Genomic DNA, 25,280 nt, shown 5'->3' on the forward strand with positions numbered 1-25,280 from the left:
AAGACATTTCCGAATGTCTGTATGGATATTTAATTTTAGAAATAATGTCGAGATATCTTCATTGAAGGAAGGTATTAATTAAATAAGTTGTTGGAAAACAAGCACTCTTCTCCACCATCAAGCTCACATTAAGGGCCATTTCAGGTCATGCCTAGAATTGGACAGAATCCATAGAATCCTACAGTGCAGAAGGAGGCCATTGAGCCCATTGAGTCTGCACCGACCACAATCCCACCCAGGCCCTATCCCCATAACCCCATGCATTTACCCTAGCTTGTCCCCCTGACACGAAGTGGCAATTTAGCACGGCCAATCCACCTAACCCGCACATTTTTGGAGTGTGGGAGGAAACCAGAGAAAATCCACGCAGACACGGGGAGAACGTGCAGACTCCACACAGACAGTGACCCAAACCAGGAATCGAACCCGGGTCCCTGGCGCTGTGAAGCAGCAGTGCTAACCACTGTGCCGCCCCACTAATGACCGCTAGGACCCTTCAGTTGGTGCCAGTGTAAAGCCCAAGCCGTTTTGAGTCTCCACTTTGCTAACCCATCAGTCTAATGTTAGCAGGTGGTTAAGACCCTAAAAATGTTGGGTTGCATATCGGAGGATCTAACATAGAAATAGTAAAAGGTAATTTTACACATTCTTGAGGCTACAATAGGGGAGAAATTAATTTGCTTGGCTTCTAGTGGCACTGTGCAGAATACTTCAATCCTCTGGGTTGGCCGTTCAGTGGGCTACTACCTCTGTGGCTCTCACAGCGATTTTCACAATGATAACAATGAACAAAGTGTTGTCTGGCCCCCAGAGAAGCGACCAAAGTCTGCGTTGCTCTACTAGAAGCAGTGTTTTTTGGAATTAGTTTCTCCTCTAATTAGTCTTTTTAGTATCAAATTGTTTTATTAAAAAATGAAATTGATTGCAGCAGAGATGTAACAGTGAGTTTCACTAACCGTGAAACACAAAAGCCTTTTCAGTCGGATGCTATTCCCATCTCTGAAAACAAATTGCTGAAAAATATGGATTTTCATGAAAAACATGCCATATTCCACCGTACATAACTGCTGTGAAACTGCAACCCTGTGGATCTCTGTTCCTATCAAAGAACTGTCTGTACAGGGAAAGATCTTTCACCAGATAATTGTCCAAGGCCTGTATTCTGTTTCTCTCCCCAGTGAACAGTTATGGGGATGATGAAGAATTGACCACATCCACAGACAGCGATGAGGAAGTAATCAAACAGTTTGAATTCTCTGTGTCGAGGTCCCAGAGTTTCCGCTCCACAGTGTCAGAGAAGGCGGGTTTAGAGCGTAGGCAGAAATTTAATCGCTTACCTTCGAATCACGAGGAGTTCAGCACAGAGGCCTCGGAAGTCGAAGGTACCATGCATGGCTTGTAGGATTATTAGACAAATGTGACGTTCTGAACTCTCTGCTGGTTTCCTTTGTAGCTTGCAACCTTGAATGTGTTTTCCTTTTCCTCCCCGCTACCATATTTATCCCACTCCAATCACGATCCTCTCTAACTTAAGAGACGTATTGCAGAAGGGCAGAAAAATAAATGCTGGACTGCATGAAATCTTTGCTTTAATTAGTAATATTAAATAGCAACCCTGTCATGTTTGCATGAGGTAACCCACACTGGATTAAGGCTTGGTTCAAACCAACACATCTGAACCCAAAGCAATACAATTGAGAAATACTTCATGTAAATTGTTTAAGCCTCTATTAACTTTCTTCATGTTGTTGTGAGCTGATAACAATTAAAAGGTGACGTGACAGACACCTATCCCTGTCACGTTGCTCTTTGCAGTATCTTTGCCAATTTAAAAATGTTTTTCACATTTACCTGTTCAGATATAGATAAACAGCAGCAGTTTAACATCCAGGATAATTGTTCTTATCACGAGGATCAGTTATCTATGGGTTCAGGTACTGCGTCCGAGGGTGGAGCAGGCCATCAAACGGCTTCAAGTGAAGCAGCTGGAACTCTGCACAAGATTCATGAGAGACAACATTCCGGGGAGGGAAGTCCCGATCAAGAGACCAACTTCGATAATCAGGCCTATGAAGGAAATGACCAAACTGATAGCTCATCGGCGTGGAGTCCAGAGGTAATGCCTTCAATTCCTTTCCGAACTGTGTGTCAAATCTGATTTCCCCCTCAGTTTTCATTATTAAGACAAAGCAAACTGGAGCACAGAATTAGAATCATCATGGAATCAGAGGGCGGGATTTCACAGCCTCACTCATTCCGAAACCGTAAAATTCCACTCAAGGTTAACAGACCTTCCCATTGTCCACCCCTCGCCCGCTCCGATTTCTGTAGTGGGCGGGGCGGTAAAATTCCGGCTTTAGAATCGCTACAGTGCAGAAGGAGGCCATTCGGCCCTTCGAGTCTGCACCAACAACAATCCCACCCAGGCCCTATCCCCTTAATCCTACATATTTACGCTGCTAATTCCCCTGACACTAAGGGGCAATTTAGCGTGGCTAATCCACCTAACCCACACATCTTTCGGACTGTGGAAGGAAACTGGAACACCCGGAGGAAACCCACGCAGATACGGGGAGAATGTGCAAATTCCACACAGACAGTCACCCAAGGCCGGAATCGAATCCGGGTCCCAGGCGCTGTGAGGCAGCAGTGCTAACCACTGTGCCACCGTGCCACTCATAAATGAATTTAATTGACTCTGATTCAGAATACGTCACATTTTTCTCTTCCACCTTAATTTAATCGCTCTTTACCCTGTTTGTTTCCCTTTACCCCGAGCACAATTGGTGAATAGTTGGGCCTGGTGTTTGTGCACTAAATTATCATGGCAATTTAAACGAGAGAGAAAATGAAATTTGATAATGACCCACACCGGAGCTCTTTGTGACACAGTGCTAGAATTTAAATTGTGAACAGATCCATTCGATTTTTTAACTTGTTTGGTACTGTGCACGAGAGAGGTTTTTCGGTTTTCTCTCCACGCTGGGAAAAAACTGGGCATAATATCAAGACATTGTTGGTTGCATCTTGTAGTTGTCACCCCAGCAGTGATGCTGATCTAGTTCCTGATCGGAAAACTCGGGTCAGTGCGGGATCGGGATGAATGATTATTTTTCCATGACATGGAACATCAAATGGTTTTCTTAAAGTGTCCTCCTCTGTTGGTACTAAATCATGGAATCCTATAGTGCAGAAGGAGGCCATTTGGCCCATCCAGTCTGCACCGACCACAATCCCACCCAGGCCCTACCCCCATAGCCTCATGCATTTACCCTAGCTAGTTCCCCTGACACTAAGGGGAAATTTGGCACGGCCAATCCATCCGCACATCTTTGGACCGTGGGAGGAAACCCATGCAGACATGGGGAGAACGTGCAAACTCCACACAGACAGTGACCCATGCCTGGAACCGAACCCAGGTCCCTGGTGCTGTGAGGCAGCAGTGCTAACCACTGTGCCACCGTGCCGCCAGACATAGGTTTTGCCTCTGGTCTCTGGAGTCTTGACTCACCTCAACCACTGGAGTGGCAGTGTACTCCAGTTAACCTGTGTCCTGAGGTTAGAGACTGGAAAAACTGCCCGCCATTCCTACTCGTGACCACAATCCAGTGCACACTGAAGAGAAAAAACATCCCCTATAATGCCTGGTAGTTACATAGTCGCTAATTAGGCTGGAACTTGATGAATGGCTGCTATCTATGAGACTAGTTATAGGATAGATGCCAGCACTATCGAATCACATCCAACATAAGCTACAATATATACATCTATATTGACACCCCTTTATATTACTAAACTTTATACTCAGAATTTAAAGGATTAGTATAGCTTTTCTTTCTGGGGACAGTCTCCATCTCTGTGCCAAACTCCATTGTGAGATGATGCAGTCTGTTCCCAAATCACTTCCAATCCTGCTATGCTCCAGCAGTTCTGGACCTGCTGCTAGGCAATGTGGAAAAGCCTGTCTCTTTTTCTGCTCAAGTTATTAACTCACTGCCATAGAGTCAGACACCACAGAAGGCAGCCATTCAGCTCATCATGTCAGCGCTCTTTGGAAGATTTCTCCAGTTAGTGCCACTGCACTGGGAATTGCCGGTCTAAGTATATTCCAACTCCCTGATGTAGTTCCATAGAACCACAGAATCCCTACAGTGCAACAGGAAGCCATTCAGCCCATCGACTCTCCCAAAGAGCAACTTATCCAGGCCCATCTCCGTGACCCGTGCATTTACCGTGCCACATCTTGGGACGCTAAGGGGCAATTTTAGCATGGCCAATCCACCTAACCTGCACATCTTTGGACTGTGGGAGGAAACCGGAGCACCTGAAGGAAACCCACGCAGACACGGGGAGAACGGGCAGGCTCCACACAGACGATCACCCGAGTCCGGAATTGAACTGAAAATGGTGCCGCAAGAAGGTGACGCTGTCATTCCGGGTTACCCTTTGGGGAGTTGTGCTAACCAGACTGAGTGTTGGTCGCCACCTACAGCAGGCTGCCCCCCCAGCTCAGGGACAGATCACTGCCCCATTGCTGAGGCCAGCTAGATGGAGGCCCCTGCATCCCTCTCAACTCTAAATCCCTGGGCAGCATGGAAATGTGGGCACCCTTCGTTTAAAAATGACAGGCACAAAAGAAATTCTCTTTTATTTACGTGAATTATATTACAATCTTTCTCCCTGCTTTTGGTTTCAAAGTCAAGGGGATGGGAATGAATCTGTGTGAGAACTGGTGAACAATGTATTGCTTAATCTAACAGCTCTACAATGTGTGGGGAGGCTGTGTAACCTTATACACTGGATTAGCTGTTCTTAGTTTCTTGTGCTATTTGATCACGATATTTTTTTCTTCATGTCAAGCTGTATTCACATTTTTAATGCCCCGATTCGGTAACCGGATGCCATTCTGGTACATGGTTCCAAGGCTCTTGATCTAATTACTTCTGTAAACCTATTTATAAGGACAGTTCCTTGATCTTTGTACTGGAAGCAATAGTTAAAAAAAAAAACAGCACAAAGGATGAATTCTTCATCTCCTAATACCAAAAACAGCTTTGATCCTGTGCCAAAATGCTCAACAATAGCATTTTGGAGCAGGCTGGAAAAGTACCATTCTGTGATTGAGGTATTCAGTACAGTGAACTGAGGGAGGAAAGTGAACTGATTGTTGAGTAGTGATTTTGAACCGTGCCTAAACGCTGTGTTGCCTCTCCTTCGCTCGGCTTTTGAATCAAAGCCAGACAAAAATGAAATGAAGGCGTCCTCTCATTGACTGCCGCAAGGAGGTCACAGGAACAATGTGTTCCAGCACTTTAATTCCCAATTTTTAACTCGGTTCAAGGTTTCCCTGCATGCGTTATTAATGTGAGTTGGTTTCTCAACACTTCCCCAGTTCATTACTTCCTGAGTAACAGTTACTTATTTTGCTCCACCCTCCTATTTTATTAGCTTTGCTCTGTCCAGTCCCACATTGAGTGCGAATGGAAGTCAAGTTCTGGACCATTAGCTTGGTCAGATTTCTTTCAATTGCTGATTTTTGCCATCTCCCCATCCCAACCCCCTTGCTCCTCCTCGGCTAGTGCTGTCTTTTGCTGGGGGTGCTGTCCCACAGACACTGCCTGACCCCACCCATCATCCTGCCCCTGTAACCATCCTTCATGTGAAAGCTATAGCAACTGGCAGGCTACCAAACTTTGCATGTATACTGTCCAATTTGTCAGCCCGGGTCCACTGGGCACTGACCTCTAACCCCCCTGACCCCAGCTTGCCTAGGAGGCTATTTGCAGCTTCCCCACTCTCACACTGACTGAGCTGGCGAAGCCAGCACTAAGCAAGGAGCGAACCTTGAATATTCCTCTGGATTTGGCGCATCTCCTTAGAGAGTTGCATATTCTGTAGTTCAGTGCTTCGAAGATAAGGAGCAAAAATAATTACGATTCTGTAGAGCCATGAATCGTGGAGTATGATTAACAATAATAAGCAGCAAAGCAATTTTGCAGCACAATGGAATGACCACGCTTTTCAAATTGAAATGTACATTAACCCAGTGTCTTTAATCACCTTTAGGAAGCAGATGGAAAGCCGGCAGTTCCTCAGCAACAGGACCTGCCTGAGCCGATTTCAAAATGCGGAGACCTCTACCTCACATTCAATTACAAACCGTCCAATCACAAACTGGCAGTCACGATAGTTGCTGCTAAGAACATCCCAGATAAGGATCGCAGTGGGGCTAATTCATGGCAGGTACACACAGTCCTCCTTCCCGGCAAGAAGCAACGGTCGAAAACCAATATCCAGCGAGGACCTATGCCGGTCTTCAACGAGACCTTTCGGTTCAACAAGTTGGAGCCAGAGGAGCTGCACAATTATGCCCTCCGATTCCGCCTGTATGCGGTGAGAAAGATGAACCGGGTCCGAATGATGGGGGAGAAGTTGTTTTACCTCCGGAATCTCAACCAGGAGGGAGAAATGGAAGTGTCGCTACTCCTGGAGCCAAGGAGTAACATGACTGTAAGTACAATAATGATAAATGAATGGAAAGATCCACATTGCTAAAGCTTAATCGGTATCTGATCATACAGCACACAAATAGGCTATTTGGGCCATCAGGTCAGTGCAACACTTTGAAAGAACTTTGCAGTTAAAAAGCTGAAATTACTTCCATCAGTCCAATGGTTAGCACTGCTGCCTCACATGACAGGGATCAGGGTTCAATTCTGGCCTTGGGTAACTGCGTGACTCGCTGTGAAATAAAGAAATTTTCTTCATCTCCCCCGTGGTCACAAAATCCCTTGAGTGCAGATGAAGCCATTTGGCCCATGGAATCTGCACCGACTCTCTGACAGAATAACTCACGTAGTTCCTCTCCCCCACCCTAACCCCGTATTCCCACAATTGCCCATGGCTAATCCATCTAAACTACATATTTTGGGACACTGAGGGGCAATTTCTCATGGCCAACCCACCTAATCTGCACATCTTTGGAGTCCATGATGTGGAGATGCCGGCATTGGACTGAGGTAGGCACAGTAAGAAGTCTCACAACACTAGGTTAAAGTCCAACAGGTTTATTTGGAAGCATGAACTTTTGCAGGTGATGAAGGAGCAGCACTCCAGAAGCTCGTGATTCCAAATAAACCTGTGGGGCTTTAACCTGGTGGTGTGAGACTTCTTATCATCTTTGGAGTGTGGGAGGAAACTGGAGCACCCGGAGGAAACTCATGCAGACATGGGGAGAGCGTGCAGACGTCACACAGTTACCCAAGGCCAGAATTGAACCCTGATCCCTGTCATGTGAGGCAGCAGTGCTAACCATTGTGCCACCGTGCTGGTCATGTTACCAATGATAGTTGTAGTATACCTGCTTCATCAAAGCTGCCAACATTTAGAGCCCTTCCTTTTATCCAAAACACCCTTTCTTTGCTGGTGCAATTTTCCTGGTGGATTTGGAATGAGTGGCAAAACTGTGTAGGTTAGAAATGAGGGACCTGTTAACCATTCAACTGTGCTCTCTGACAGTCGTTGCTTCTAGAGAGAATGAGGAGGGGAGTTTGTACCTGGCCTGTACACACATAGCATATCGATTCAATATGCTGGCATATTTAATATTTTTTTAAAAATGGTTTTCTCTAATTAAAATTTGCAGAGAGAATAACTGTCCAGTGCTGAAGAGAGGACCCTCAATTACAATCTATGCAACAAATATAAACATTTAATAGTTGCAAATTAGCTGATTGGGTGCAATTGACACTTTTATTACAGATAACACTGAAAAACAGAGTTAATTATTAGTAAAATTCTGATGGAAGTATTTTCGTATTCCAACCCAGGTCATGTGCTTCATTGAGGATTACTTTTTAACCATTTCCCATGGTGGCACAGTGGTTAGCACTGCTGCCTCACAGTGCCAGGTACCCGGGTTCAATTCCTTGTGTGAGTGTCTGTGTGGAGTCTGCACGATCTCCCCGTCTCTGTGTGGGTTTCCTCCGGGTGCTCCAGTTTCCCCCCACAGTCCGAAAGACGCTCTGGTTAGGTGCATTGGCCATGATAAATTGCTCCTTAGTATCCCAAGATGTATAGGTTAGGCTGATTAGTGGGGTAGTGTAACACTTACTTGTTACACTTTGCTGTGACACCAATAGGTGGCACCACTGATTTCTTGAGCAGTTCTGTTCCATCTCCACATAGGATCATCTATCTCCCCCAAAGTCAACATCCTCACAGGATGTTTCCAGAAAAAGATTTTCATCCACCATTTATTTCCTAGCAACTGAAATTTCTGATGTCCAAAATAAGGTGAAATGTGAAGTTATACACTTCAGTGTGAAAAACAGAAAGGGAGAGTATTATTTAAATGGTGATGTATTGAGAAGTGTGGATGTACAAAGGAATATGGGTGCCCTTGTACACCAGTCAATGAAAGTGGAGAGGCCAGGAGCAACAAACATATAGGGAGGCAATGTTGGCGTTCATTGCAAGAGGATTTGAGTTCAGGAGTAGAGATGTCTTACTGGCAGCTGTACAGAGCCTTGGCGAGACCACACCTGGAGTACTGTGTGCAGTTTTCATCTCCCTCCCTAAGAAAGGACCATTTAGGATGAGATGAGGAAACATTTTTCACTCAAAGGGTAGTGAACCTGTGGAATTGACTACCACAGAAGGCTGTGGAAACTAAGGGCGGAATTTTACCGGCACGTCCTCCCAAGGTTCGTAAGATCGCGCCCAGGGCCAACGGAGAATGCCGTTCTGTGAGCCTCGCCTGCCTCGAAATCAGGGCGGACATGTTGGTAAAATCAGGGCCCAAGTCACTGAATGTATTCAAGAGAGAGATAGATTTGTTTTAGATTTTAATGACATCAAGGAGTATGGGGAGAAAGCAGGAATATGGTATTAAGATAGAGGATCATCCATGATCATACGAATGGCAGCGGAGCAGGCTCAAAGGGCCGAATGGCCTACTCCTGCTCCGAGTTTCTATGTTTCTATAAGATTTTAATATTTTTTTAAAATATGAAGATATCACTATGGCAAGATTGAATTCACATTTCCGTCTCCTAATATTTTTCTAAGAAATTTTCATTGAAAGGCCCCTGATTCTCTTAAGACCTCAGGCTTTTGTAACCATAGAATCGCGACAGTGCAGAAAGAGGCCATTCAGCCCATCGAGTCTGCACTGACTCTCCAAAAGAGCTTCTCACCCAGGCCCATCCCCATAACTCTGTGCATTTACTATGGCTAATTCAATTAATTTACACACCTTCAGACTGTGGGAGAAAACCGGAGCACCCAGAGGAAATCCACGCAGACATGGGGAGAATGAGCAAACTCCACACAGTCACCCAAGGCCAGAATTGAACCCGGGTCCCTGGCACTGTGAGGCAGCACTGCTAACCACTGTGCCACCATGCCGATTCTTTTCTTGCTTTTCTTTACTGGATATAGATGGTGCAGGTAATCTGAGCAGGTACAGCTACATATTCAGGGCACATCATAATTATTCTACAATACTGGTGAGATTTTATCCTTTCACATTTGCCAACTTCTGCTCAACTGATTTGAAAGGAAAACTGGAGGTCAAATTTCAAAAGCCTTTTTTCCTTCCAGATGGAGTTCTCATTGAAATATTTTTAAAGAAAGCAGTGTGTGCATATGTGTGAGAGTGAGAAAAATTTGCAGACTGTACTGATTACATAACCGTTGCTGTTTTGTGTTCCATAAATGCCAGAAAGCATTTTAAGATATCTTCAGCCTTATTTGGATCCAAATTTACAACTATTTCCTTTTTGAAGTAAATTGAAACTCTCCACTTATCAAACCTGTGTTTTGTTGATAGAAAATGACACTTAGAGAAAAAGTGTCTCACCACATCTTAATTTGAGTTTTCTTTTTAAAAAAGATTGGTTTTGAAAACAAACGGCTGGAACTTTCCGGCTGTTTTTCCTGGTGGAGAGGGTGCTTTCAACGGGAAACCCCGTTGACAATGGCGGGACTAGAAGATCCTGCCGCCGGCCAATGGCGGGCTGCCTCTCACGCGGTGGGTAGCGTGGTAAATCCCACCCAAATTCCTGAGGGAATTTGCTGAGGGAAAGGTAAGAGCAGTTGGATAGAATTGTAAAAATAATACTGGCCTTTCTTTACCTTTGGGAGAAATGGAAGGGAAGTGGGCGTAGGATGAAGTTAGTGAAAGCAGAGCGAGGCAGCGGGAAAATACATCAATTTTAGCAGGTCAAGTTAGAAGCGGTAAGAATAGCGATGAAAATGAGGGGGGGATGGTAACATGAGTGTGGGATTGGTTTAACACAAATGCCGAGGCATAGTGGGGCGGCACGGTGGCACAGTGGTTAGCACTGCTGCCTCACAGCTCCAGGCACCCAGGTTCGATTCCCGGCTTGGGTCACTGTCTGTGTGGAGTCTGCACGTTCTCCCCGTGTCTGCGTGGGTTTCCTCTGGGAGTTTGGGTTTCCTCCCACACTCCAAAGATGTGTGGGTTAGGTGCATTGCTAAATTGCTCCTTAGTGTCCCGGGATGCATAGGTTAGAGCGATTAGTGGGGTAAATATGTGAGGTAATGGGGATAGGGCCAAGGTGGGATTGTTGTCGATTCAAACTTGATGGGCCTGCAGTGTAGGGTTTCTATGATTCTAGTGGGAACTGAGTTGGTCCAGGGTGTGATCGTGGAACCTAAACCTCGGTGGCTCCTATTCACACTATCACCCACTTCACAACTGGAAGGAAAAAAAATAAAGCAAAAACGATAAAAAACGATCAGAAAAATATTTTTAAAAGAGAGACTGGAGCAGGTAAGGAGCGAAAGAAACAGCAACTCAAAAATAACAAAGATGAGTTGGAGAGAATGGTGGGCTCTGTCGCAGGATATTCATTAGTTCCTGTTAATGGGATGATTTTTGTTTTAGGATTTTCCTTCCTGTACATTACTGTTCTTTAGAGAAGATGGAAAATCACCATCTACACACCCCTAACTTCCTGAGATATACTCCAGTGAGTGCCTGATTCTTCTAGACAGGAAACATCTCTTTGGTGCAGACATTGTATTGATAAATCATGCCACCTGTGTTGCTGCCTCAGAATCCCCTGCAGACTGAACACCGTCCTATTTTTAATCTCTGGTGGCCTTTTTAAAGAGATTAGAGCACAGTGTTGGGAGAAATGTTTATTCAGTGTCTCAGGTTAAAGGTAATGTTTTGATGCCCCACAGAGTGGAGATTCACAGATCAGCCTGTCTGCCATCTCTCACAGCGACAGTGCTTCATCCACACAATCGCTTTCACACGGCGGAACTCCAGAACTGCTGGTTGGATTATCTTACAATGCCACGACAGGAAGACTCTCTGTTGAAGTAATCAAAGGCAGTCACTTCCGAAACTTGGCTCTGAACAGGCCACCTGGTTAGTAAAATAAATGTTCGTTGCAGCAGAGTATTGCGGTATATTTAGATCAAACGTTTGTTCAGGGTGACCCTTTTCTTCATCAGTTGTCATCTTTCCTCATTCTCCCTTCGACAACATACACATGTGCATTCTCCCTGAGGAAACTTTCCTCTCAAGACCCTGTGTGGTGGAGTTTGGGTTCAGACAAAATATGGCAATGGAAGACTAAAGAAAATCATTGGGCCATCTGTTCTGTATCCAACAGTTATGGGCTTAAAATTTCCCAGCCTGGGAATCGTAGCGGGTGAGATAGAAAATCCGGCGGACCATTTAAAAGTCTTTTGAGCTCGGGCAGGAATTTCCGGTCTTGGGGCGGGTGCAGCCAAAAAAGTCCGCAGGTGAGCTGGAATTCTACTGCCTCACCCGCCATGGAATTGGAGTGGGCGAGGGGCAGACAATGGGAATGTCTGTTGACCCCGGGGAAGGGATTTCCGGTCTCACTCAAGCAAGGCCGTAAAATCCTGCTCTGAGGCAACATAATACATGGACTCTCCACCCACAGCCCAGGCCAACTAGGGGTGGAGAAGAGGAAAACTCCCCTCTTTTCTCCCTATTCTTTCCCTCTCCCATCCTTTGTCCAGGAAATCACTTTGGCCCTGCTTTATATCACAGGGCATCTATGTCCTGTATAAAGTGATCTCCACACCAGCCAGAACTAGCTCCAGCTATTCATAGAATCCATTGAATCCCTTCAGTGTAGAACGTGGCCATTCGGCCCATCGAGTCTGTACCAACTGTCCGAAAGAACACTCTACCTTGGCCCACTCCCTGCTCTATCCCCGAAACCCCACACATTGATCATGGCCAATCCATCTAACTTGCACATCTTTGGACACTAAGGGGCAATTTATCACTCGAGTGAATTCAGCAAATCAGTGTTGACTGCATGAGTCAGAAACCTGCTGCACAAGCCCCTCTACTCTCTGGGAAAAGGTGAATCAGCTAATACCCAACGCAACTTCATCCTTGCATAGCTTGGAACCATGACGCCTGGTCCTCTCTAATCTATCGGTTATACTAATTGGCCCTCACAAAAACAGTTTAGTCCCCTTCATTGTTCTAAAGCATTGATCAAACTATTGAGAAGTCTACCCCTTTTGTTAAAAGTAGAGACACAGCTCAGTGAGCATGTCTGGCTTGCTAAGATGTTTTAAACTTGGAATGTGTCAAGTGGCCCACCTCAGCACTGTTTCCAAAGCTTCAATGTCCCGTTCCATCCCTCCCCCCCGACCCATATTCTAACTTGGACCTAACCAAGGCCTTGTACAGGGACATAATATCATGTGTTGTATTAAAGTGAATTTCCCTGCAAGTACACCCTAGAACCTATTTGGTTCTGATTTTGAGCATCTTCTATCTGAACATGACAACAAAAAGAGATATCATCAATTTAAAATGCGAGTAATTTGATGCTTCTTAACAGCTTGCATGGAGTATTTTCAGAACAGAATTTTATATTTGCAGGGGTTATGGTGACATTGGACTCTGGGTTTCTGTAGTCACTCTAAGAGACGATCTCTAGTTACCATAATATATAAAATCTCTTAATGCGGTTAAAGTCCACCCACCACATCTGAGTAATTGCATCCAGAAAATTGGACAGGGAAAAGCTTTGGTCGTTTGTAATGGAGGCAACAGGTGTCTCACGCATTGGCTGGAGAGCTGTGGAGCCGTGTGTCCCCTTGTTTAGTGAAGGCCCACCATGTTAAGTGCTACTCAAACACTTTAAGTAGTCTCACAACACCAAGTTAAAGTCCAACAGGTTTATTTGGTAGCACGAGCTTTCGGGGCACTGCTCCTTCATCAGGCGAGTGGAGAGTTGGGTTCACAAACAGAGCATATATGGACACAAACTCAATTGCAAGATAATGGTTGGAATGCGAGTCTTTACAGGTAATCAAGTCTTTACAGGTACAGGCAGTGTGAGTGGAGAGAGGGATAATGACAGATTAAAGAGGTGTGAATTGTCTCAAGCCAGGACAGTTAGTAGGATTTTGCAAACCCAGGCCAAATGGTGGGGGTTACACTTAGTGTGACATGAACCCAAGATCCCAGTTTAGGTCGTTCTCATGCGTGCGGAACTTGGCTATCAGTTTCTGCTCGGCGATTCTGCGTTGTCGTGTTTCTTGAAGGCCGCCTTGGAGAACGCTTACCCGAAGATCAGAGGCTGAATGCCCTTGACTGTTGAAGTGTTCCCCATCAGGAAGGGAGCACTCCTGCCTGGTGATTGTCAAGCGGTGTCCATTCATCCGTTGTCGTAGCGTCTGCATGGTCTCCCCAATGTACCATGCCTCGGGACATCATTTCCTGCAGCGTATCACGTAGAAAACGCTGGTCAAGTTGTATGAGTATGTACCGTGTACTTAGTGGATGGTGTTCTCACGTGTGATGATGGCATCCGTGTCGATGATCCGGCACGTCTTGCAGAGGTTGCTGTGGCAGGGTTGTGTGGTGTCGTGGTCACTGTTCTCCTGAAGGCTGGGTAGTTTGCTGCGCACAATGGTCTGTTTGAGGTTGTGCGCTTGTTTGAAGGCAAGTAGTGGGGGTGTGGAGATGGCCTTGGCGAGATGTTCGTCTTCATCGATGACATGTTGAAGACTCCGGAGCAGATGTCATAGCTTCTCCGCTCCGGGGAAGTACTGGATGACGAAGGGTACTTTGTCCACCATATCCCATGTTTGTCTTCTGAGGAAGTTGGTGTGGCTTTTCCCTGTGGCGCATCGGAACTGTTGATCGATGAGTCGAGCGCCATATCCTGTTCTTACGAGGGCGTCTTTCAGCGTCTGGAGGTGTCTGTTGCGATCCTCCTCATCTGAGCAGATCCTGTGTATACGGAGGGCTTGTCCGTAGGGGATGGCTTCGTTAACGTGTTTAGGGTGGAAGCTGGAGAAGTGGAATATCGTGAGGTTATCTGTGGGTTTGTGGTACAGTGAAGTGCTGAGGTGACTGTCCTTGATGGAAATGCGTGTGTCCAACGATGCAACTGATTCTGGAGAGTAGTCCACGGTGAGTCTGATGGTGGGGTGGAACTTGTTGATGTCATCATATAGTTGTTTCAGTGATTGGTCACCATGAGTCCAAAGGAAGAAAATGTCATCGATGTATCTAGTGTATAGAGTCGGATGAAGAGGTCTAGTACAGAAACTGTACGTGAAGATGTTGGCATATTGAGGCGCGAATTTGGTCCCCATGGCTGTTCCGTGTGGCTGGATGAATAACTGGCTGTTGAAAGTGAAGACATTGTGGTCCAGGATGAAGTGGATGGGTTGTAGAATTGCATCTGGAGATTGGCAGTTGTCGGTGTTCAGTACTGAGGCAGTTGCAGCAATGCTGTCATCATGGGGGATGCTGGTGTAGAGTGCCAAGATGTCCATTGTGATGAGGCGTGTTCCTGGTTCAACTGCTCCATGGATGCTGAGTTTCTGTAAGAAGTCTGTGGTGTCGCAACACTCACTCAGACACTTAACAGGGCAATGGTGGACATTCCCTGGGATGAGGGACCCTGGGGACAGAGTCACAGAGTGATGGAGCAATACAGCACGGAAACAGGCCCTTAGGCCCAGCCAGTCCATGCCAACTATTGTGCCCTCCAAGCTCGTCCCAATTGCTTGCGTTTGGCCCATATCCCTCTAATCCTTTCCCATCCATGTACTTATCCAAATGCTTTTAAAATGTTGCAATTATACCTGCCTCAACCACTCTCTGGAAGCTCATTCCATATAAGCACCACCCTCTGTGTGAAGAAGTTGCCCCTCAGGTCCCTTTTAAATCTTTCCCCTCTCACCTTAAACCCTCTAGTTTTCAATTCCCCTCATTCTCCTATATTCTAAGGAATAAGGTCCTAGCTTAACCGACCTCTCCCTATAACTCAGGCCCATTAGTCCTGGCAACTTCCAGGTCCCCCTGTCCACCAAGAAATGACGACCAATCAGAGGCCGTCAGCTGTATTGAATGGCAGGGCCATCCGGAGGCTGCTGCTGATTGGACACACACCTGAGACCTAGGAGCGTCACAGAATCCCAGGCCACGGGTGAGGGTTGGCGGGCGGATAGGAGCAGGGAGAGGGGATCAGCAGCAAGGATGGGGTGGCTCTTGATGGGTTCCTCTTCCTAATGCTGGCTCCCATGTTCAGGCTCTGAGTGCCTTGGAAATGATGGACCCCATTCTGCTGCCCAGCAGATACACCTGGCATCAAACCTATTGCCTGTTTTTATTTTACTAATTTATTCATGGGATACAGTTGCAACTCGAGCATCTATTGCTTGTCCCTAACTGTTCCAGAGAAGGTGATGGTTGGCCACCATTTTGAACTGCTCCAAATATGGTGGAAGTTCCCCCACAGTGATGCTGGGGAAGGGGGGATGGGAGTTCCAGGTTTTTGACTGAGTAACAATGAGGGAACTGTGATAAAACACTAAGTCAGGATGGTGTGTGACTTGGACAGAAACTTGCAGGTGATGGTCTTTCTATACTTAGGAGGTCAGTTGGGACAGGGCAGATGGATCGGCCTATAGGCTCCTTCAGCCCACCATATAATTGCAGACATGTCAGAACGCATAGAAGGGTGGTGGGAAGACCATCTGAAGAATTTTCGGACCTTTTCACTCCACCCCGCCTCCTCACCCGTCCTCCCTCGCCCTTCCCCTACACCCCAGCTCCAGTCCTCCATCTGCAAAGCTGCCAGTGGGGCCTGGAGAATCATAGTCCATAGTTTCCGAGGGATTGGCAGCATTCAGAGCAGGTCTCAACAGTTTGAAGCCAAATCTCCTCCTGATTCCCATAGCTTTCTTCAGAAGATTTTGTGTCAGGTACAGCCTATCAGGGATGGAGACCCTGCTTTTGACAGAACTATTATTTTCTTCTGTAAAGGAGAAGGAATGTCTTGGGGAGTACTCTGAGTGTTAACTCCTCAGACTTCCCTTTCCCTGTTTAAATGGTGAGACTAAAATGCAGAATAGATAAATGATACACAAATTAGGAGCAGGTGTAGACCATTCGGCCCCTCGAGCCTGCTCTGCCATTTATTAAGATCATGGCTGATCTCATAGAATTATAGAATTCCCATAGTGCAGAAGGAGGCCATTCGGCCCTTCAAGTCTGCACCGACCATAATCCCACCTGGCCCTATTCCTGTAACCCCACATATTTACCCTGCTAATCCCCCTGACACTGGAGTCAATTTAGCATGGCCAATCCACCTAACCCGCACATTTTTGGACTGTGGGAGGAAACTGTAGCACCTGGAGGAAACTCGCACAGACACGGGGAGAATGTGCAAACTCCGCATAGACAGTGACTCAAGCCAGGAATTGAACTCAGGTCCCTGGAGCTGTGAGGCAGCAGTGCTAACCACTGTGCCACTGTGCCGCTCTCCCCCACCACTTGACTCCACATTCCCATTTCCACGCCTTGCTTATCAAGTATCTATCCATGGCTGCCTTAAAAATATTCAAGGACCCTGCTTCCACCGCCTTTGGAGGAGAAGAGTTCCAAAGCGGTTCTCCCAGAGAAAAGAAATCCATGTTAGAACCATGAATCAAATTGTTTGAATGTTTTTTTTAAGAAATCAGTACGTCCAAGGGGGTTGGTAGTCTAGATTGTGTTTGTTTGATCAGACAAGGCTAAAATGACATTGAGATATTGTGAAACAGCAAGAGAAAGGATCCACTGAAATGCATTGAGTGCCATTGCATTGTCTGTGGCATCACTACATCAAGAGATTTGCTTTACATTGAACCATTGTACCGTTTGCCTGAATCTGGGTCATTGCCTGCACATCAAGCTACAGTTCTTAACTGGAACATTTTCATTACTTACAGAAGCCCATATACACTGTGGGCGTGCTCCACAAAGCCATGTTAGCAAAGTTGGAGGACATTGGTTCCCATGGCAACTATTATCGATTGTTGTAAAGACCCACCTGGTTCACTAATGTCCTTTAGGGGAGGAAACCTGCCATCCTTCACACTCTGGCCCAGATTTGACTCCTGATCCATAGTAATGGACTCTTAACTGCCCTCTGAAGTGGCCGAGCAAGTTCAAGGGCAATTAGGGATGGGCAACGAGTGCTGACCTTGTCAGCGGCGCCTACGTCCCATCAAAGGCTAATTTTTAAAAATGAGGCTGTACCAGAGATAGGCATTAATTGAGGGTGGCCACATTGTTGACTTCTGGGAGGAGGGGAAATTCAGCCGAGAGGAGCTGTCATTGCCATGTAACGGGGCTGGATTTTAGCAGCCCTCTGGAGATGGGCTGGGAATGGGGGAGCTCGGGGGTGGGGTGAGAGGCTACGAAACAACAAGGGAAATTGGAGCTGGAGTGTCCATCATCATCCCCCTGCAATGGAATTATACCAACATCGGGGAAAGTGGAGGCTCCTCCCACCCAGAAGCCAATTGAGTTACTTAAGTGGCCAATTAAGGCATCTTTCTGCCACAACTGCCACTTTACCAGTGATAGATAGACCCTTGGCTGCATGGGGAAACCATCTGATGAACCTTGGTGACTTGGGTGTGGATGGAGTCCTTCTATTCTGGCCCCAGTAGCCATGGCTGCCTTTTGGGCAACCCACACCCTTCCCTCACCAACACCCCCCTCCATCCCTCCACCTGACTGACCCCTAATGCCCCCAGATTCCTGGTTGAAGGAGCAGTGTCCTTCCATGACATCCTCTTCTGCTGACATTGGAGCATCTGCAAGGCGGGGAGTATTGTGGATAGCAAATACAGAAAGGTGGTCACACTGCACGCTCAGACTCCACAGACAGGAAGGGAATATGTGACCACCAGGTAAGAGGACTAGGCTGGTAGTGCAGGAATCTCATGTGGCTATTCCCCTGCAAAACAGACATACCATTTTGGATACTTTTAAGGGGAATGGCCTCTCAGGAGATAACAACAGCAGCCAAATTCCTTACACCATGGTTGGCTCTGCTGCACAGGGGAGGAGCAAAAGGAGTAGAAATGCATTGAGGAACCAACAAAGGAACAGGCCATCTTGGATTGGGTAGAGTCCAACGAGAAAGGATTGGTTGGCAATCTAGTTGTGAGGGAACCCTTGGGGACGAGTGACCGTAATATGATAGAATTCTTTCGCAACGTGGATAGTGATGTAGTTGATTCTGAGACCAGGATCCTGAATTTCAATAAAGATAACTATGATGGTATGAGGCATGAGTTGTCTGTGATCGACTGGGAAACATTACTGAGAGGAAAGGCAGGGGAGAGGCAATGAAAGGCATTCAAGGAACGAATAGGTGAACTCCAAAAGTTTTTTTATTCCTATTTGGCACAAGAGTGGAAAGGGAACATTGGCCAAATCATAGTTTGCAAGGGAAATTAGAGATAATATTAGATTCAAAGAAGCATACAAATTGGCAAGGAAAAGCAATAGACCAGAGGATTGGGAGCATTTAAAATTCAGCGAAGGAGGAACAAGGGATTGATTAAGAAGGAGAAAAGTATTGTATGAAAGTAAGCTAGTGGGGAACATAAAAACTGACTGTTAAAGCTTCTCTAGGTATGTAAAGAGAAAGGGACTGTCAAAAACTAATATAGGCCCCTTACAGTCAGAAACGGGGGAATTCATAACGGTCAATAAAGAAATGGCTGAGGAATTAAATTCGTACTTTGCTTCTATCTTCACAAAGGAAGACATGAATAATGTACAGGAAGTTCTGAGAAACACAAGTTTTAGTGAGGAGTTGAAGGAAATCAGTGTTCCTGACAGCAACCAATTATCTCCTTGACCCTCATAAACGACAGCTAGGCTTTGTTGCCGCCTGCATCTCATATTCCCCAAACAATGGAGATGAGATTGCTGCTTCTTCCATGAGTTTCTTGGTTCTCCTGTGAGGTGAAAACTCTTCATGACCGAGGTGAAAACTCTTCATGACCAAGGTGAAGCTGAGAGTGGAGATTCATTCCAGCGAGAATTCCTGTTCCGCAGGCTCCAGTGAGCTTTGTAGGTCAGTGGAGTCTATTTCACTGAGTGAATGGGGGTACCATCCTTCAAATAAGATGCACGTAACCCCACCGGGCTCCCTCGAAGATCAAGCTTCTTCAAAACAATAAATATAAGTCTGCTTCCTTGCTGAGGAGGTTGATGGGACCTTGGTCTGGGTTTGGGTTGTGGTGGGGGAAGCACGGGAGTGTGGCTGGGAGAGTGTCTGGTTGCCAGATGCAGCAGATGTGATTTGAAATGGTGCTTGTGCATGCCCATCTCGTGTAAGTGAGGTTCCCTCCCATTAATCTTGTAAACTTTGGCGAGGTCAGACCTCAACGGCAGCATTGAACATATTCCAGGTATAACTACTGGGGTGGCACGGTGGAACAGTGGTTAGCACTGCTGCATCAAAGCGCCAGGGAGCCGGGTTCGATTCCGGCCTCGGGTGACTGGCTGTGCAGAGACTGTGTGGGTTGCCTCCGGGTGCTCTGATTTCCTCCCACAGTCCATAGATGTGCAGGCTAAGTTGATTGGCCATGGGAAATTGCCCCTTAGTGTCAGGGGAATTAGGAGGGTAAATACATGGGGTTACAGGGATAGGTCCTGGATGGGACTGTTGTCAGTACAGGCTCAAAGGGCTGAATGGCCTCCTCATTCATGCACTGTAGGGATTCTGTGAAACTGCAGCACAACCGAAGGGGTTTAGGGGGTCTCTATACTTAACATTAGGCATATTGTGGTTGACTCAGTGTCGTGCCTTTAAAAACAGACAGGTAAAGTTCTGAAACGTCTACACTGAAAGCAATGCTGAACTTTGATTTTGAGCATCTTCTAGCTGAATATGACAACAAAGAAAGACATCTGCAATTTAAAATGCGAGTAATTTGATGCTTCTTAACAGCTTACATTGGGTATTTTCAGAACAGAGCTTTATATTTGCAGGGGCTATGGTGACATTGGATTCTAGGGTTTCTGTCGTCACTCTAAGAGAAGATCTCTAGTTACCATAACATATCAAATCTCTTAATGCGGTTAAAGTCCACCTACCACGTCTGAGTAATTGCATCCAGAAAATTGGATAGAGAAAAGGTTTGGTGGTTTGTATAGGAGGCACCGGGGGTCTTGTCCATTGGCTGGAGAGCTGGAGGGAGTCACATGTACTCTTGCTGAGGGAAGACACACCATATTAAGTGCTACTCAGAGTCTTAATTGGGCAATGGCAGGCCTTCCCTGGGATAGAGGATAGAGGTCCTGTCCACCAAGAGGTGATGACCAATCAGAGGCCTTCAGCTTTGAATGGCCATCCGGTTCTGCTGCTGATTCGACACACACCTAAGGCCTAGGATTGTCGCAGAATCCCAGGCCACAGGACCGTGTTGGCAGGCGGGTGTTCACGAAGAGTTATCCCGAATCAAAACATTGGCTCTATTCTCTCCCCACAGATGCTGCCATTCCTGCAGAGATTTTCCAGTATATTCAGTTTTTGGCTCTGAGTCTCTCTGTCTGCTCTGTCCCACTCCAATCGATTGCTTTTTCCTTCTCATCCCTGTTTCTCCACAAATCCTTTCCTTGGTTGGGAATAGTTTTCAGATCCACTGGCTAAGTGTTGATCTGGCGGTGCAGGCCACTTGGCTTTTCGACATGGAGTCGGTGAACTGTTGCCCCAGATTACCGCCCGGTGGTGAAGATGAAAATTAACCTCCATTCACCCTCGCAACCACCACTGACCCCTGTAAGTATTGCTCAAGCCTCATCTTGACCATGGCCAGGATTTTTCTCCCTCTCCATGGCATGTTTGGCATTGGAGAAGATGGCGCGCCGCTTGCTAGTGGCGTGATCTTATGGTCCCTCTGTTGTCAACGGGGATTTCCTGTAGAACGCACTCTTCACTGCCGGGAAACCTGCGGTGACAGTGCGCTGTCGGCAGGCGTGAATGTCATCAAGATTTCGGCGAATATGTAGGTTGCGTTTTCCAACATAATGCGATGTACCTTTTACAATCCTGCTTGCAAGTAAATAAGAAGGTGATTGTTAGTCCTCTACTTCAGAATGCTGGGTTTATTGGATTGGAATTAATCTAAATTAGAGGCTGGATTTGGGACTGATTCAAGCTCTTATCCTTATTAGGAGGTTGGCTTCTATACATGTTCAGGCCAACGAGCAGAACATTTTCCCAATAGAAAACACCCAAGCTTGAGCTGCTCCAACAGGTTAGAATCATAGAATCCTACAGTGCAGAAGGAGGCCACTCAGTTCATCGAGTCTGCACCGACCACAATTCCATTCAAGCCCTATCCCCATAGCTCCATGCATTTCACCCTAGTTAGTCCCCCTGACATAAGGGGGCAATTTAGCATGGCCAATCAACCCAACCCGCACATCTTTGGACCGTGGGAGGAAACCGGAGCACCCGGAGGAAACCCACGCAGACACGGGGAGAATGCGCAAACTCCACACAGGCAGTCACCCAAGCCGGGAATCGAACCCGGGTCCCTGGCGCTGTGAGGCAGCAGTGCTAACCACTGTGCCACCCAAGGAGTCTGAGTTGTTGTACATATTAAAAGCACTAATGAATGTTGTGTGGAACAAAGAAGGAGCTTCTTCAGTTGACGTGAAGCGTTTATTAGGTGCAATTAAGCTGTGCAATACTGGCAGACAAAGGTGTTATTATTTTCCTTCTCATTCTCGCATCTACTGTTTCACAAGTTAGCGCACTTGTTTGAGGGTTTTTATAATATGCTACTGCAAGTAGCCTTGAAAAATTGTGTTACTCATATTCCTTGGTGCAATTTAAAACAAACTTCTGTTTTTTTTTGTTGGAACCCTACAGACACATATGCGAAACTCTCCCTCCTTAACTCAGTCGGGCAGGAGATGTCTCGGTGCAAGACATCCATTCGGCGAGGTCAACCCAACCCAGTTTACAAGGAAACTTTCATCTTTCAGGTCGCTCTTTTCCAGCTGTCTGAGGTCACGCTAATGATCTCAATCTATAACCGACGGAGTATGAAGCGTAAGGAAATGATTGGGTGGATTTCCATGGGTCAAAACAGCAGCGGCGATGAGGAACAAAACCATTGGCTGGAGATGAAAGATTCCAAGAGTTATCAAGTCTGCAGATGGCATACATTACTGGAATCATAAGCGGGACACAACTAAATAAAAGGACTGTGTACGTGGCCTTTCATCCAGATGTTTTGACCTGTGCAACAGGCTTTTATTGTACTACAACGTTCGTGGTATCTCACAATAGTCAAGTCATTCAAAATTTGCTTTGTAAAACAAACAGCAGACTGCTTATCCAGCATGATGGATTCTTACAGGGATTTAAAAGCTATTTACATTAGCTAAGTGCCTGTGGAGGAGCGTTATTGTGTCACTGTGATATAATATTAACAGCAACGACAGATCATGTGTTTAGGATGAGTGCGTGATACAAAAGAATCACTGTTGCTATAGATATGAATGCACGTCACATTAACTGGTCAATATTTCGTGCCGCGCGATGCATGTGCAGAACTGATTTGGGTTTTTCAGACATTTTCTTCCTCTGAAAGAACTTCCTTTGGTGAGCAGTCTTTAGTCTATTATTTACTGACATTGCAACCTACAAAATAACACTGCTTAAAAATGGTTGATCAATAATATTACAGTACAGTGTCTCCAATCTGGCTGTCTTACGAACTGGAATTGCCCGCAAACTGGACATCTTTAGAATGTGCCAGGCATCAATTTTAATTGAGTAAAATTGGAATGAAAAAACTTACCTGGACGATTTGGCTAGATGCTCCATTAGCGTGTTGTGGTGCCTGACTAGTTAGCTGTTTCATCGTTTGCGTGACAGACTGTTCCTGCCCTCCGAGCGACCCTTGACCCCAATGCACCCAGCTTGACCTGAACCGCCTGATGTGAAATCTGGCTCAATCTGAAATCTGACACAGCCTCAGTCCCGATGCTACCAGTTTTGAGACACTGTACCCGTATCTTAGAGAATAAAAACTGTACCATTCAAAGAATCAGTGAACAAAATGGCCCAATAAAAATGCCTCAGGCCCACAAATCCCAAACGCCATTACCCAAAGGAGCCTTGAAGTGGGTTTGAATTATTACAAGATTCCCATGCAAGGATGAGGATATCATTACCTGTCACCTAGAGCAGCCTTCTTGCAAGTCACTCACAGTTGTTCCTGCCATTATGTGTTAGATCTTTGAAGCCTTTGATGATTCAACTTCCTGAACCACTTGACATCAAGATTAATCTGAAAGCAAAATATGACTCTTTCTGGGGATGGATAACTAAAACAGAAATAGCTAAATAAGTCCATCAGATCCTTCTCGTTTTCTGAGCATGTAAAACCGGCAAGTTATGAAATTCCCTCTCCATGTTGCGCTTTTTTCCCTCAGGAGAGCCGAATTAGTTTTCTTACCAGTGGCACAGTGGTTAGCACTGCTGCCTCACAGCGCCAGGGACCTGGGTTTGATTCCCGGCTTGGGTCACTGTCTGTGCGGAGTTTGCATGTTCTCCCCGTGTCTGCGTGGGTTTCCTCCCACAGTCTGAAAGATGTGCGGGTTAGATTGATTGGCCATGTTAAATTGACCCTAGTATCAGGGGGATTAGCAGGGTAAATGTGGGGGTTACGGGAATAGGGCCTGGGTGGGATTGTGGTCGGTTCAGGCTCGATGGGCCAAATGGTCTCCTCCTGCACTCTAGTGATTTTATTCTATTCTATGGACAGGAGGGGGATCAATTTAAACAGCCCTGATTTTTCCTCTCCCCAGCTATCCATGAAGGTGATAAATAAAAGCAAGATACTGCGGATGCTGGAAATTTGAAATAAAAACAGAAAATGCTGGATAAACTCAACACGTCTGGCAGCATCTGAGGAGAGAGAAACGGGCTTAACATTTTGAGTCCGCATGACTGTTCTACAGGAGTTTTTGATTTTTGTCTTTCTAAGTGGTAGCCTATTTTCCCAAACTTTTAGATCTGGAGTGAACCAATCCTATATTAATAACCCTTTAGAAAACTCAAGATGGGATAAAATAAGTGTTGATTTATTTTATACAAAGTGTGGGAAGAGGTTTTGAAATGTTCACTCCTTTTGCATTCATACAGTAAGAGAGGGATAAGGGAAAGAAAGGGATTCGGGGCAAAGACCATGATAAAGATAAGAATTAAGGTTTCATGTGAGTCCAGAGTCCAGTAAATCGATGTCCAATGAAAGTTCTTTCAGGTGGCTTTGTCTAGCAGAGTTCCTGGTTTTGGTCCTAGGAACTTGATTACAGGTTGAGTCCATTGAAGATGCAGCCAAATATTCTTGTATCCTGGAAATTAGTTCACTCTGCAGGCGAAATACAGGGTTCTTTGGGGATCAGACTTTGGAGGGAAATGGAGGTCAAAGGCAGGTTGCTAGCCTGGAATCCAGTTCTCTTCAGAGGTTAAACCGCAACTGAAAATAAAATTCAAAAGTTGTATAATTAAAGCAATTCAAATAGCTCACGTCCCAGTCACGTGATGGGGTGATTTCAGGTCGACTTGTTTAGCTAACGAGGACCCTAGTTAAAACCCATTGTGTTTTGAGCAGGTAACCATAGAGCCATTATCATAATGTTGGACATGAGGAGTCATAAATAGCTCTGCCTTTGACTGTAGTTGGCTGGTGCAGACATTTTGTCTGCTTAATGCTATGTGATGGTTTAGTTGGAATGTTCATATAATGCGAGGAATGTTATATTCCAGGGGTTTGATGTGTTATCCTTTGTCCATATTTAAACTGCTCAGAAGCTTTCAGAACTCCCATCATGTGGTCAGTGGCGGCCATTTTATCAGCCCGACCAGTTGCCCATTTAAAAAAAAATGTATAAAGTAGTCAGGCTGACGCAGATAAAT

The 25,280-nt window shown here is 45.9% G+C and overlaps 1 protein-coding gene across 3 annotated transcripts in view; it reads left to right on the plus strand.

Annotated features, from left to right (window-relative positions):
• The window catches only part of LOC144507248 (synaptotagmin-16-like), an 81,566-nt gene extending 57,741 nt beyond the window's left edge, over nucleotides 1-23,825 (plus strand). The window contains exons 4-8 of one of the 3 annotated variants that reach the window (XM_078234231.1): nucleotides 1,179-1,382; nucleotides 1,860-2,116; nucleotides 6,067-6,510; nucleotides 11,215-11,404; nucleotides 22,221-23,825. In XM_078234231.1, the coding sequence (XP_078090357.1) occupies nucleotides 1,179-1,382; nucleotides 1,860-2,116; nucleotides 6,067-6,510; nucleotides 11,215-11,404; nucleotides 22,221-22,534 (1,409 nt within the window). In that variant the 3' untranslated portion in view covers nucleotides 22,535-23,825. The remainder of the gene's footprint in view (nucleotides 1-1,178; nucleotides 1,383-1,859; nucleotides 2,117-6,066; nucleotides 6,511-11,214; nucleotides 11,405-22,220) is intronic. The other 2 variants (XM_078234232.1, XM_078234234.1) reach the window with 2 other exon arrangements.
• Nucleotides 23,826-25,280: the final 1,455 nt, after the last annotated feature.

Source organism: Mustelus asterias, chromosome 18, assembly GCF_964213995.1.
Source record: "Mustelus asterias chromosome 18, sMusAst1.hap1.1, whole genome shotgun sequence".
Classification (NCBI taxonomy): Eukaryota; Metazoa; Chordata; class Chondrichthyes; order Carcharhiniformes; family Triakidae; genus Mustelus; species Mustelus asterias.